The 14,788-nt window shown below is 35.8% G+C and overlaps 1 protein-coding gene across 3 annotated transcripts; it reads left to right on the plus strand.

Annotated features, from left to right (window-relative positions):
- Nucleotides 1-1,550: 1,550 nt before the first annotated feature.
- On the plus strand, nt 1,551-13,455 carry LOC126688527 (histone-lysine N-methyltransferase family member SUVH9). 3 transcript variants are annotated; one of them, XM_050383248.1, is made up of 3 exons: nt 1,551-4,113; nt 11,556-11,627; nt 12,984-13,455. In XM_050383248.1, exon 1 carries the CDS (start codon nt 1,875-1,877, stop codon nt 4,041-4,043), a length of 2,169 nt encoding a protein of 722 aa, XP_050239205.1. In that variant the 5' UTR covers nt 1,551-1,874; the 3' UTR covers nt 4,044-4,113; nt 11,556-11,627; nt 12,984-13,455. The 3 variants fall into 3 exon arrangements, with proteins under 3 accessions (XP_050239205.1, XP_050239206.1, XP_050239203.1); XM_050383249.1 differs by having other exon boundaries at nt 11,559-11,627; XM_050383246.1 differs by lacking the exon at nt 11,556-11,627 and having other exon boundaries at nt 1,552-4,113.
- Nucleotides 13,456-14,788: the final 1,333 nt, after the last annotated feature.

Consider the following 14,788-nt stretch of genomic DNA (forward strand, 5'->3'; position numbering starts at 1 on the left):
GCTTTTTAATTTGACGCCAAACACACACTAAGTACACCTCAACTAATATCATCGAAGAACTATAACGATTGTTAAAAATACAAAAAAGAAAAAGAAAAAAAGAACTATAGTTAACAAGAACGAAAATGAAAAGAGTATTGCGATTTGTAGGTAGAGAAGCAATATCTCTGCTTATCAAAAAATTAAAAACAAAAAAACAAAAAAGAAGAAGAAGAAAAAAAAAAAAGAAAAAAGAAAAAAGAAAAAAAGAGAAGCAATATCTCGTTTTATCTAAAGAAGCGTTTGTTTATCTTTGTTCTATAATTATTTTGGCAAGTGGGCTATTATCATGGGAATGAGGGAGTTGAATTTATTTTATTTTACTTTTAAAGATTTCAAGATATTTCTACTTTCTACGAAACATATAAATAGAAAAATAAAGATATCTTGAATAGTTCATATTGATCGACTCAAATTTAAATAAACACATATCTTTATCAAAGTGAAATAATTAAGTCATTAATGTGAAAACAAATTAAATTTTAAAAAATTTCTAAAAAAATAAAGTTCATGTGTTTTCATTTTTGATTTAATAAAGGACTTGACTAAAAAAAACAGGTGGGTTTGTTTTTCAAATGAATATTAAAAGAATAATTAAATACATAAAGAAAAAATCAAAATTTTCATACCTAAATTTGAAAAGGGAGCCTTTTCTTACTAGATAAACATTCCTATGTATTCACACTTAAATCTAATGTAGCCAATGACTTTTAAGTCTAATAAAATTTTTTATTGTTTTTATTGTAAACATTCAACATTAAAATCTCCACACTTAAAATAAAATGTATACAAAAATTGATATCAAAAATCATGTGTACATATTTTATTCATGTAATTAAAAATAAATTAAAATGAAACTTAAGGGAAGAATAAAAAAAAAAAAAATCAAACTATTTATACTTAAACTTGGAAAGAGAGCCTTTAACTAAGTAGAAATTCATGTGTTCACACTTCAATCTTACATAACCAATACATTTTAAATTAAATAACATTTTCTTTTATCGTAAACATCTAATACTCAAATCTTCATACTTAAAATAAAAAGTATATAGATAATTTTTTTATATAAAAGCAATAAATAAATTGAAAATTTTTATTTCCCATCCTCATAACAACATTACTATGATGTTTATAATAGTATATATAATTAAATTACAATTAATCATATGTTTATTGAAGATATAAACTTTCATCAAAAGTATTATGGTTTTTTATTTTTAAATATATCTGAGATCATTTTTGTTAACTCTATATAAATACTTAAATAGTTTATCTGAAGGCTTTTAAAATATATATATATATATATATATAAAGGGATGGGTGCTTTATTTAATTTTCAAATTCACTTCAAAGAAGAAATACCAAAAATAGAAAAAGGAAAAATTGTGGATTTTGGGACAGATGAGGCGGTTGGGGCCCAATTGAAGTGTAGTTGAGGTCATCCACATTGGATGGCATGGTATAATTCGTGAGCTAAGTTAAAAAGCCAAAAAAGTTTCCTGAGTCCTAAGAAAGAAAGAACACCCTCTCCTCTCATTCAAAAAACTTGTTACTGCAAACATGTGTTATTAAACACCATCGCTCGCTCAACACATCTAGGGGCATTTCTGTCACACCAATGCCCCCAAAATCCAAAACAACTTGTTCCAGTTTCAAATTAAAATATTCTCTTTCATTTCCTTATTACAAAGCCAATTGCCTCTCTCTCTCTCTCTCTCTGCTATTTCAAATTCCGCCATGAAAATACCTCCAAAGCTTTCCGCTAAACCCTAACGAAAGTTCAAAAGAAAACGTACCAATCTTTCTATGCCCTAACCTCCAGCTCTCCCAACAAAATGGGCTCTCTTATCCCCTTCCAAGACCTCAATCTCCTCCCAGACCCACCTCTGAACAACACCAACACAGCCAGACCTACACTACTAACCCCCAAAATCGAACCCAAACTCGAACCTTTAGATGAGCCACTTGAAAATCACCAACCACATCAACTACTACTACAACTCCAACACCAACACCACCAACAACAACAACAACAAGAGCAGCAGCAACAACTGTTTTTTTCAAATACCGAAAATACCCCTCTCTCGACCTCTCAGCCTTCCCCCGATGAATCAGACAACGTGTACTCCGAATTCTACCGCATTTCTGAGCTCTTCCGCACTGCTTTCGCTAAGGGGTTGCAGCGGTATGGTGACGTAGACGTCTTGGTGGACCCCGATTCACGCGCTATAGTTCCGGTCCCACAAGAAGCCTCCACCCCAACCGCCACAACTACCACCACCAACACCAACAACAACACCAACCAGGTCTCAACAACAACCCTCACCGTTTCGCGGAGGCGGCCCCACCACCAACGCTCCTCGGAGCTCGTTCGGGTCACGGATCTGGGCATGGAAGACCAGCGTTACTTCCGCGACGTCGTTCGTAGGACGCGTATGATCTACGATTCTCTCCGAATCTTGTCCTTGATGGAAGACGAGAAGCGCCGACAGAGCCTGAGCCACAGCCTAAGCCAAAGTCAGAACTCGAACCCGAACCCGAACCCGAGCCCGACCCCAGGCGAAGAGCTCAGTCCAATTCCCTCGCTGCGGCGAGTCCGTGGCGATCTACGCGCCGCCTCCGTGATGCGCGACCGCGGGCTCTGGCTCAACCGAGACAAGCGAATCGTAGGGTCAATCCCTGGGGTCTACATTGGCGATCTCTTCTTTTTTCGAATGGAGTTGTGTGTGGTCGGCTTACATGGCCAGGCGCAAGCCGGGATCGACTATGTACCGGCGAGCCAGAGCTCCAATGGTGAGCCCATAGCTACTAGTATCATCGTCTCTGGCGGTTATGAGGACGATGAGGATGCCGGGGATGTGATCGTGTACACAGGTCAGGGTGGGCAGGACAAGTATTCGAGACAATGTATGCACCAGAAGTTGGAGAGTGGGAACTTGGCATTGGAGAGGAGCATGCATTACGGGATCGAGGTTAGAGTTATCAGAGGGATGAAATACGAGGGCGGCGTAACGAGTAAGGTGTATGTTTATGATGGTTTATATAGAATTCATGATTGTTGGTTTGATGTAGGAAAGTCTGGTTTTGGGGTTTACAAGTATAAACTGTTGAGGATTGAGGGGCAGACTGAAATGGGTAGTGCTATGTTGAGGTTTGCTGAGAGTCTTAGGACTAGACCCTTGGAGGCTAGGCCTGCTGGCTATCTTAGCCTTGATTTTTCCATGAAGAAGGAGAATGTGCCAGTGTTGCTATTCAATGACATTGACTCTGATCAGGAGCCTATGTATTATGACTATCTAGTGAGGACGGTGTTTCCACCGTATGCATTTCATCAGACGGGGAGTGGTACGGGGTGTGATTGCGTTTCAAGTTGTACTGATGATTGCTTTTGTGCTATGAAGAATGGTGGAGAGTTTGCTTACGATTATAGTGGTAATCTCTTGAGAGGGAAGCCCATTGTCTTTGAATGTGGACCCTTTTGTAGTTGCCCTCCAACCTGCCGAAATCGTGTTACTCAAAGAGGGTTGAGAAATAGACTAGAAGTATTTAGGTCGAGGGAGACGGGTTGGGGAGTTAGGTCCTTGGATTTGATACAAGCTGGTGCTTTTATATGTGAATATGCCGGGGTTGTTTTGACGAGGGATCAAGCCCAAATTTTGTCTATGAATGGTGATACCCTGGTTTATCCGAATCGGTTTTCAAGTAGATGGGCAGAATGGGGTGATTTATCTCAGATTTTCACTGATTATGTGCGTCCGTCATATCCCTCAATTCCTCCGTTGGATTTTGCCATGGATGTATCAAGAATGAGGAATGTTGCTTGTTATATGAGCCATAGTACAACTCCAAATGTGTTGGTACAATTTGTGCTTTATGATCACAATAACTTGATGTTCCCTCACCTTATGCTGTTTGCAATGGAGAACATCCCTCCTATGAGGGAGCTCAGCATTGATTATGGTGTGGCTGATGAATGGAGTGGGAAGCTATCTATCTGTAATTGAATAGTTTTGAAGAGGTGGTGCAATTTTGAATGTGGCAAATCAGAGTGTCCCGGGGACATGATTCATTAAGGTATACCCAACTTTATGCCTCAGTAACAGAGTTGACTTTTCTATCTAGTTTAATTGCATTTGGCAAGCACCGTTTCCTTCTGGTTATTAAGAATTATATATGGTTGATGGCTTTCCTCTGCTATCTTATAGCTCTAGTTCGATGTCAAGTTTTGCCTATCTGTAGATGATAGGGATGTTATTTTTTTGTGCAACTATGTACCATAGTCATTATATTTACAATCATATTGTGGAATCTTTAGCATTTCTGTGAGATAGAGTTCCTGTGTCTTTTTAGCATTCAATTGCTGGTCATTCAAATGTATATTCTGGCATGGTTTTTGTTTTAAGTACTTGTTTTCTGTACTTTATGGTGGGCTAATATTTAGAGCTTGTTAGATAGGTGCTTTTCCAGTTTCCCTCTCTTTATATACTGTCAGAAAAGTGCCCTGCAGTCGGTTACTGTTATGGCACTGCTTGTAATCATCAGTGGCTTATTTTTTTTATACGCACACTTGCTGCCAATGAGTCTTTCCTCCCTTGCAAGAACAATGTAAATGGTGAGGTCATGGGTAGAATTCATTGGTGGTCTGTGTGTGCGACCTACCAAAGAAAACACACACATGAGTTTGTGTGCACATGTGTATGGCATATTAATTCAGAGTGCCAGATTTATCATCTGGATTAATGCTTGATTTTTTTAATTTTTAATTTTTTATCCAATACTTTGCAGTGTGGCTAATGTCTAAACTAATTGGAGTCATGCATTTGAAATTGGTATAGTGGTTTGGTAATTAGCTATGGTACAGATATCTGTGTTCAAGTTCAAAATAAATTATGATGCCTAGAAATCTACTCCAATGGTAACCAATAAAACTCTACATGAATAAAGGGAATGGCTGATTTGATTTGTACTCTTCTCTTTGGTATGTCATGATTTGAGGGGAACTAGGAATGTGAAGAATATGAGGTATGAATATTTTACCTATCTTTACTCTTTTTTATATCTAAGATTGGAGGTTTTTGATTTCATGGTGAATATATCTAGAATTAAGCCCCCAATATGTTTAGATAGCAGCTCTGTTATTTCTTTAGGATTGGAAATGTAGTTTGTCCTGCAACTGCAAGTTAGACTTAAGTTTAATGATTACAGTTAGCCATCTTGAAGACTTGAGGCAATAGTTTCATGTTGTCTAGATCTAAATATATGTTGGAATGTATGGTGGGAGCTGGATTTGGGAAGTGCGTTCCTAAGCTTAGTAAACCTAGAGTCACATTTTAATTTCGTTACAACTTCTAAAGTGATGCCTAGATACCTTTATTTCTGAATCTTATGATGATTCCAGATGAGTTGTAAAACAACTTCATCTTACATTGATTGGTGTGTTCTGTATCAGAGATAAACATTTAAATTACTTCTTGAAAAGATTTCTCCAGCAGCATATGTAACTAATTTTTTAAGGGGCTCTGAGGTTGATAGTGAGCTTCATTTCCCTGATAGAGACTGCAATTGTTACATTTTTCCTCTCTGTTAATCCCCTTTTAAAAATATTTCTGTATTGTTATATAATTGCTGTATTGCTATAGATGGACTTGATGTGTCTCTTTAGGTTTAGCATACAATCGCTGGTCATTCAAATGTATATTTTGGGATGGATTCTCTATTATGTTCTTGTTTTCTATAATTTATGTTGGGTTAATACTCAGAGCCTGTTTAATTAAAATATATATATATATATATATATACTCCGAGCCTGTTTGATAAATGCCTTACCAATTTCCCCCACTTTATATACTGTGAGGTCATGGGTTAGTTCAAAATCAACTGGTCTGTGTGTGCATGACCTACTAAAGAAAATACACATGAGTTTGTGTGCATGCGTGTGTATGGGAACGTTTTAATGCAGAGTGAAAATGCTTTTAGGGTTACATTGCTGGATTTGTCATTTAGATTATTTCTTGAATTTTGTTTTTATCCAATACTTTGCAGTGTGTCTAAAGTCTAAACTTGTTGGAGTCATGAATTTGAACTTGGTGTAGTGGTTTGGTAAGCTATAGGACATATATTTGTGTTCAAGACCAAAAATGTTATGATGCTTAAAAAACTACTGCATTGGTAACAAATAAAAATCTACATGAATAAAGGGAATATCTGATATGATCTGTACTCTTGAGTATGTCATGATTTGAGGGGACCTAGAAATGTAAAGAGTATCAGGTTTGAATACTTTACCTGACTTTACTCTTTTATAATTAAGATTGCAGGTTTTCATTTTCATGGTGAATATTTCTTGACTTAGTCCCCAATGTTTGAATAGTTTTATGGTGCAGCTATATTATTTATTTAGGATTGAAAATGTAGTTTGTCCTGCAATTTTGACTTAAAAGTTTAATGATTATAGTAAGCAATCTTGAAGGCTATAGGCAATAATTTAATGTTGTTGGATTTGGGAAGTGCCTTCCTAGGCTTAGTAAGCCTAGAGTCACCTTTTTAACTTTGTTGCAACTTATAATATGATGCATTGATACTTCATTATTTCTAGATATTATGGTGAAAGGGGCTTTGAGGTCAATAATGAGTTTCATTTCTATGATAAAGACTACAATTTTTAAATTTTCCTGTCTGTTAATCCCCTTTTATAAATATTGCTGCTTGTTTGAATTTGCTTGGTTGTGTTGGACAAAGCGCTCTCAGTCATAAGTTGCTTTATTACTTTTAGTTTAATTTCAATGATTACTTATTTGCAAGTAAAAGCAGCAAGTGCAAGGTGGTCCAACTTAACACCAACTTCTTTTTCCAATGCTGATTTACCTCTACCGGAACCTTATCTGTGAAGACATTAATGCTTGAAAGTAAAAGCTTAAGTGGGATATCAAAAGCATTGGGTGTCCTTATACAAAAGGTCTTCAGTAGATATTGTTGTGAATATTCTTAAGGCCATTTTAAAGAACTAAGAAGGGTGTTGAATGTGTTAGTGGTTAGCGTGATAGGGTCCAACTAGTAATCATACAAGTAGTTTTCCTATACATTTGAGTGTGCACACCTATAGTTTTATTTAATTACATCAGTGAGGATGACATTTGTAACATCTAAAAACCCAATGAAAATATCCAAAAATTCCCCAAACATAAATAGATTTTTGGTTTCAGGATAGGGTTGCATGTTTTGGGATAGTGTTGTTTTGACATATTCTAATAGTGCTCATTTTGGAGCAGTAAGACGGTTAGATTTGGTCGTTTTGAGATTATATGATTAATGAGCACAGTTCTGACATTGCAATGCATATCAAGGGCACATAACATAGGTTCATCTATGGAAAAGATTACTTTGTAATTGCTCCATTGTTTGGGTATATAATAACTTGTGATATCTGAAGTAAAATGTTGTGGCAATTTGAACAGATTTTCATATTAAAAACAAGGGATCTGTTTGAGGAATCAAACTAGACAACTCTGGTCCATCTTCGATGTTATTGTGAATTTTGTCTTGGCAAATATTGTGTTATTTGAACCTTACCTGTTTATAATCCTCCCCATGCAAGCCTAATTTACAAGCCAATTGGGGTGGAGTTCAGGTATCTCAAGCCGTGCTTGTAAAATGGTTACGCAAGCTCACAATGATGAGCACTTTGTAACCTAAAAGAATTACAAAACTTATGAACAATTACAAAATGAATCTATGAAGTCTATGAGAGTGTTACTATTTGTAAGACCTCACACACGGGACCAATCAAATAGGGTACGAATTAGCAAATCTTCTAACTGACTTTTTGATCTTTCTCTAGCCTCAAAAGTGTGATTATTCGTCTCCCTCCACAACAGACACATTACACATAAAGGAGCAAATTTCAAATCTCCGAAGAGTGCTTTCCAAACCAATTCCACCACCTTGATAAGAGGTCAACCACCCTCCTTGATAGTACCCAATAGATTCCAAACATTCTAAAAACCAAGCTCCATAAATCATAAGCTCACAATGAATCAACAAATGGTCTACTGTCTCTCCATTACGTCTACGCATACAAGTCCACCCAACTAGGGTAAATCCTCGCTTGATAAGATTATCACGAGTTAGGATCTTCCCACAGGCAGCAGTTTAGACAACGAAGGAAACCGTCGTAGGGGCCTTAGAATACCAAATACTCCTCCAGGGGAAAGAATTTGGTGATGCACCACGGATAGCCTCATAATAGAGTGGACAGTAAAGACACCACACTTTTTAATTTCCATAACATCCTGTCACAGGTTCCTTCTAGGGATATTGGAATATATAAGATCTAAGAAGGAATCAACTGCCTCCAATTCCCAATCATGAAAACCTCTATGAAATCTCACGTTCCAGAGCCTACCATCCCCTTCCACATGGCAATCCAGGATTGAATGTACCAAAGCACTCTGATCAAGAGAGCAAGCAAACAAAGCGGGATATAACTCCTTCAAGGATTGACTCCCATGCCACACATCATGCCAAAACTGAAGACAATGGCCATCCCCAACATCAAAAGACACAAAACGCTGAAAATTGCTCCAACCTCCACAGGCTGCACCCATGAGAACTCCCCTAACTAAACCCGAAGTCCAACACCCCGTTCCTCCCCATATTTTGTGGCAATGGCACTTGTTGAAGTTATCTTTTTACTATATGACTTACTGCAGTAGCCATGAAACAAAATAATTTTGTTGAACACACACCCACCCCCCCCCCCCCCCCCCCCAAATTTTCACTCTCTTTCCCTCAAAAAAAAAAAAAAAAAATTGAGATGGTTTAATAATGATGGTGAATTATTAAAAGAACACGATGTTTCCATTACAATAGCCTTGAGACAGCTTAATTGACTTAAAAATTATAACTTATATATATGTATGTATATAAACTGACTCAAATTAATTTGCAAACAAAATAATTGTGATAGTACATGCATTTAGCTTTAGTATATTTGTATAAACAAATTAATTTTAAATTATTGAAACTATTAGTCTAGTACTTCTCTTGTGAGGCAAAAAGAGTAATTTAAGGTTTTTAAGCTTTTGTCTTTTGAGATATTAACCTCAGTGTAAGGCATAATAAGGGATACAAGGATATTGATCAGAAGAAAATAGAGAAATGTTGATTTAGACTACACGCTGGTATTAACATATGCATTAATAATGTAGTCTAAATGTTTTATATAATTGTTGTTTGTTCAGGAGTGCTTCAAGGTGCAACTCTAAAATCAGAACATATAGGTGAAGCCACATGGCTGTAATAATGAATTTTTTTTTTAAATTTTGATGGAGTTTGTTTGATGCAACTATGGAAAAGGAGTGTAGTGTCGTTTGCAACCTTGGAAAAGGGTTATTGATTTGGAGATATAATAAAGGGTGGAAATTTTTAGTATATTTTGTTTCTTACTCCTAGGGTTCTTAATTTGGAGAGAAAATAAAGAGAAGACAGTTTTTGTATATTTATTCCTTACAGCTAATGTCCTCTCTATATATCATCTGTTAGAGAGAGAAAATTCTAGTGGGCTAGAGAGGAAAATAGTTTATATATATATATATATCTTTGTTACTTTCCTCGCCTCCTTTTTTTGATAATTTAATAGTTGCAACAATCGGGGAAGGGGGATTTGAACCCTAGACGTCTAAAATGGAAACATCAAGAAGTGCTGGGTGAGCTACAAGGCTCTTGGAAAACCACATCTATTTTCTTGTCTATTGAACCCTAGACGTCTTCATTAGAAACACCAAGAAGTGTTGGGCGAGCTACATGGCTGTTGGCAAACCACATCCGTTTCCTTGTCTATGCATGTGTTAGACCAAAGCATGGACCTACAAGTGAAGGAATGGAGTTTTCGGGAATACCATATTCAAACTCTTCTACTTGTGAGTTTTAAATAAAGTACACTTTCGAATGTATTATATTTTACACTTTTTCCTCATATCAAAGCCTATTGAAGTCAAAACTACTTTAGAGGCTAACTAGTAATGTATAACTCCCCTTTCTTTACTTATCAAAAAAAAAAAAAAAAAAAACTATCACTTATCAAAACAAAAAACAAAAAAAACTCCTCATAACTATTACTAAATTAATTAAGCAATCATTGTAACATGACCTATTCCAAACCCTATATATATATATATTTATATTAAACCTTCTAATATAATCTTTTAGATCCAACGTGAACTGTAGCAATGGCTGCTTGGAATCTGTGCTGGATTCGTTTAAGGTATATCATATCTCAGTGCTTGAGAATTTCTGAATCTGGTGCTGTTCCTGTTCCAATTGGAGTTGCTGCTTGAATTCCTTGGACTGGGACTTGACAGCAGGAAATTTGATATTTGTCCTCATCTAGAGGTCTACTTATATATTTTTAGATTACTATATTAAATTCGCTATTTCCTAATAAAGCTTTTAGGACACGTGGTAATTTATTAAGGTATCAGAGCTTGTGGTCTTGAGTTTGAGCCTTGTTTGTACTCTACCTCCCATTTAAAAAGTTAAAAATCTCATGTATTAAGCCTCATTTATTGAGGAGTTTGGGCTCACAGTCCCACACGTGAGGGGGAATGTTAGAATACTATGGTTAAATGATTAAATTTAGCAGTTCCTAATAGCTTAAACTTCTAAGATAAGCAGTAATTTATAATATATATAATTGGAGTGGTGAAAAGTCAACGTTGTAAATCCTTACCTGTGATTATTTTATACGTTAAAAGCATACTCATATTTGCAGAGGCAGCTCTTAAGGTATGCATAAAATTGATGCTCTAGTGATTCTATATTCATGTTCAAACCCACTTCTGGCATAACTTCTGCTAGAATACTTGACTTAATTTCATGCTGGCTTAAATTAGACACTGGGGTGTGGCAGTATTTCTGTGGCTGAGTTAGGAATTTATAGGAATTATGGTTTTCCTGTGACAGAGTTACTACCTGATGCCAGGTTTGTGATTTCTAGATTCACACTCTGTTTGAAGTTTGAACTCATAGGATTACTTGCTTCCCTGCCAGGTTTGTGTTTTCTAGATTCAGGGGATGACTTCAGCTAGACCTTACAGCCTTATAATGTAAAATATTATTTCTTTTGTTTATGCATATGAATTAATTCTTATGCTAGATCTGTGTCATATTCTTGTATGGCCAACTCACTTTCTTAAGGCTGTTTAAATGTGTCAATTATCCAGTTGGCTCAATTGTTTTTCCTCTTTCATGTGTTCTCTGAGCAATAAAATTTATACACCTTCCATCCCCCAATAATTGTTGTACTTCCCAATTTCACATCACAAAATATGTGTCTTTAAATAAATAAAATTTATAAATACAAAATTCTTACTTTTCCTATATATCTCACTTTGAAATATATAGATCATTTATGAAAAGTTAAAAGTACCATTAATATAAGGGTCATTTTTGGAGAACGTACAAAAAACTTGAGTTGTTAAGGCATCAAATACTTCTTAAGATGTGTGTTTTTATTATAGAAGACACCTTTTATGGGACAGGGAGTAGATCTCACACTACACCCAGAAGTACATCTGTACCTGAACTACCAGGTTGGTTTTTTGGCACAAACCTCATCCTCTTCTCTTATTTCGGCTAGTCACTACATATCTCTGTAAATAAACTCTTCCCTTTTGCGGGTCACTTACTGTTATGTAAACTTTCCTTGTAATCTTGTTCAGTTTAAGCAGATCTGTCTGCATTTAAATGAGTATATTTTTCTATGTTCAAGTAATTATATTATTAAATTACTTAGGTTGAATGGTTTGCTAGTTAGTTCTAGGATAGCGATAGAATCAGTACATGTGCATCAGTTTGTTTGATAACCTCATATTTGGAGAATGCAGGTCCTACTGTATGGAAATGCATGTGTACTTTTGCAACATTTATGTGAATTTTATCATTCCATCTGTGTTGGCAGAATTTGTGATATTGAATTGGACGCTGGAGTTGTATCTGGTAAAGATAGTGCTTAGGCTGGTGCTCATGCGTCTGATGGATTTATGCTTCAGTCTATATCTGACTTGCACAGGCACATAAGTGTTTTCAATTGTTTTACAATTTCTTGTAACTTATTAAGTGACTAAGTTGGTTGCACATGGTCTTCTTGCCAAGTGGCAACCGAACACCTTGTATTGGTCTTGATCTGGGGTTCAGTCCCCCTTGTCTTCAACTATCAAAAAGTGATAAGTTGGTTGCCCATGGCCTTTTTTGGTGAAACTTGTATGTCTTGATCCAGGGTTCAGTCCCCCTTGTCCTCAACTTACTAAAAGCGACTATGTAGGTTTGTTGGATTAAAATGGGAGTGGTTCGAAACCTTTGCCATCAAAGGGGTAAATATTTTGTGGTTCATGGGTGCAGTTTTAAACTTGTGCAATAAAGGGGGTAAATCTTTTGTGGTTCGGAAAGTGAGGCAAGGACTTGATAATGTTACCTAGTTGAGCAGCTTTTGTCCAGGATACTTTGATCCTTGTTTTAGAAAAAATATTTTTATTTTTATCTTTGGAAAGTTGGTATTGACATTTTTTCCGAATGGCAATGTTGGATTTGCATTAACTTTAGTCATTAATTATTGCATTTATGGAATGTCATCTGGTTGCAAGTCACATTATTTTGGTAATCATAATGAGGTTCATAATGATTTCTTCTTATTTAATTTTTCTCTTTTGTCATCTGCACGGTCCTTTGGATGTTTAATCAATCTGAGAATTTTGAATCTTTTTCAGATTGGTTGTGAATGTTGTTTTCTTTCTCATTTTTTTCTTCATGTCAATATATTTGGCAACCCCGCCAAAATTGTTGATTAATGTGACCTAATTTTTATGTCTGAAATATTGTTGCAAGCTTACTGCAGTGTTATTGCGTTAAATATCTAAGATTTGTTCTCTTATTTTGGTTATGCTACGCAGATGAGAATGGACTACATGTTTACCAAGTTTTGTCTCCGGGCTTCCTAAATTTTCTGCTCCTCATATTTTTCCTCAAAAGTAGATGCGGCAAATGTGAATGCTCGTCAGATTATCACAAAAAAGCTGACTTGATCTCTCACTGCTATGGTTATATCTGACTATTTTCTGAAGTACACAATACTGATGGTTCCCAGGTGGTGAAGAAAATCGACAAATTTTCCACACCACAAAACCTACTGCAATGGTTAAACACTGACAATTTAAGAAATTATAATCCCCTTTTTTGGACTTCGATGACCAAATCTTTCTGCAAGCTTTTCCAATGGGACTGGTTGCCACGAGGTTTTATAAACTTGTATGCTTGACTGTATGAACTTGTTGTACTATTAGCTTGTAAATATGAAGTGCAAATTGGATAAAGCTTGTATAGAAGTTGTATCAGTTCATGCACAGAGATGGTGGCTTGTCCTTCTATTGTTTCTATTTTATTTGTATATCTTAGGTAATCCAGAGGGAAGAGAGAATGTAAAAGAGAGCCAGTGCTTCTCAACCAGCCAAAGCTGCTGCCCTTGGTTTGAGTTTGTGCTATATTAGTAGTTGGGACTTGGGACACAAATGCCTTAACCTCCCTTTGTTTCGGCCTTTTCTTTAAGCGAGCTAATCTAGTATATGATTACCCATTTATGGTGCCCACAAACATCCATTTTGTTTGATTCTTCACCTTCAGATTTAGCCGTGCCGTCTTGAAGGATAATTTTATCCATTATTGATTCTTTTGACCTGGTACAATGAAAGGACCAATTTTCCTGACAGTAGCTCTGACTTGACAGCGATAGCAATCGATTAATCCAATTTGGAGCTTTGCATTTATGCACATATGTTAAACATATATATATATATATATATATATATTGGGATTGATTATCTGTCATCAATTGCTTTTTCTTTTTCTTTTTCTTTTTTAATAATGTTTTTAGACCTTTATTTTTTTGGCTAATGAGAGTAGAGGTTTTTGAGAGCTTAATTATTTCCCTAAACAAGTGCAGTCTCTTTTTCCCATCTCCTATACACGTCAGGTAATTAATTACAAGGAGGGATTCCTGCTTAAACATCTGCAGTCTTGAAGTTGAGATGGATGTCAAGTCCATTGTTGATGTGCTTCAGAATACAGGTTATGTTAATAATGTTATATCCCCTAATTTAGATGATTGTAGGCATCTGATCTTTGTCTTCCAAAATGTCCGTATTAAGCATTGTTTCCGGCAAGCAAATCAATGTGCTGATGGCTTAGCTAGGATGAGTTTTAGTTTAAATGCTGATTTTCTTATTTTTGATAGTCCGCCTGTGGACATTGTAGCTGTATTTGAGGGAGATCTCAGTGGGAGGTCTTTCATCAGGTCTTGTACTGAACCTTGCTTTGGTTTTTAGTCTTGAAATGTTATTGTCTTTCATCAAAAAAAAAAAAAAAAAAAAAAAAAAAAAAAAAAGTAAAACTTTGCATCTTATTGTCTATTTGACAGTTAAGTTGTATGAAAAAGTCACATGAGTAGCATGTGACTTGTTTTTCTAACTTGACTTTCAAATAGATGGTAGGGTACAAAGTGTTATTAGTCCACTAGTTTAGGGAGTAATTATGTATTCTTGTAGTTCAAGAGGATAAGTGTAACAAGTATTTTTTTGAGTTAAAAGTGTAATTTTCCCAGTTATTTGATTGGTAATGGGTTGTTGTGGAATCTAATGATTACAAAATCTACTTGAAATCAGACGTTCAGATTCGCTGGAGGCAAAAATAAGAATATAGAAAT

This window comes from Quercus robur, chromosome 6, assembly GCF_932294415.1.
Source record: "Quercus robur chromosome 6, dhQueRobu3.1, whole genome shotgun sequence".
Classification (NCBI taxonomy): domain Eukaryota; kingdom Viridiplantae; phylum Streptophyta; class Magnoliopsida; order Fagales; family Fagaceae; genus Quercus; species Quercus robur.

Excerpts from the sequence above, each read along its gene's own strand:
- LOC126688527 (XM_050383248.1), top strand. The coding sequence starts at position 1,875 with ATGGGCTCTCTTATCCCCTTCCAAGACCTCAATCTCCTCCCAGACCCA.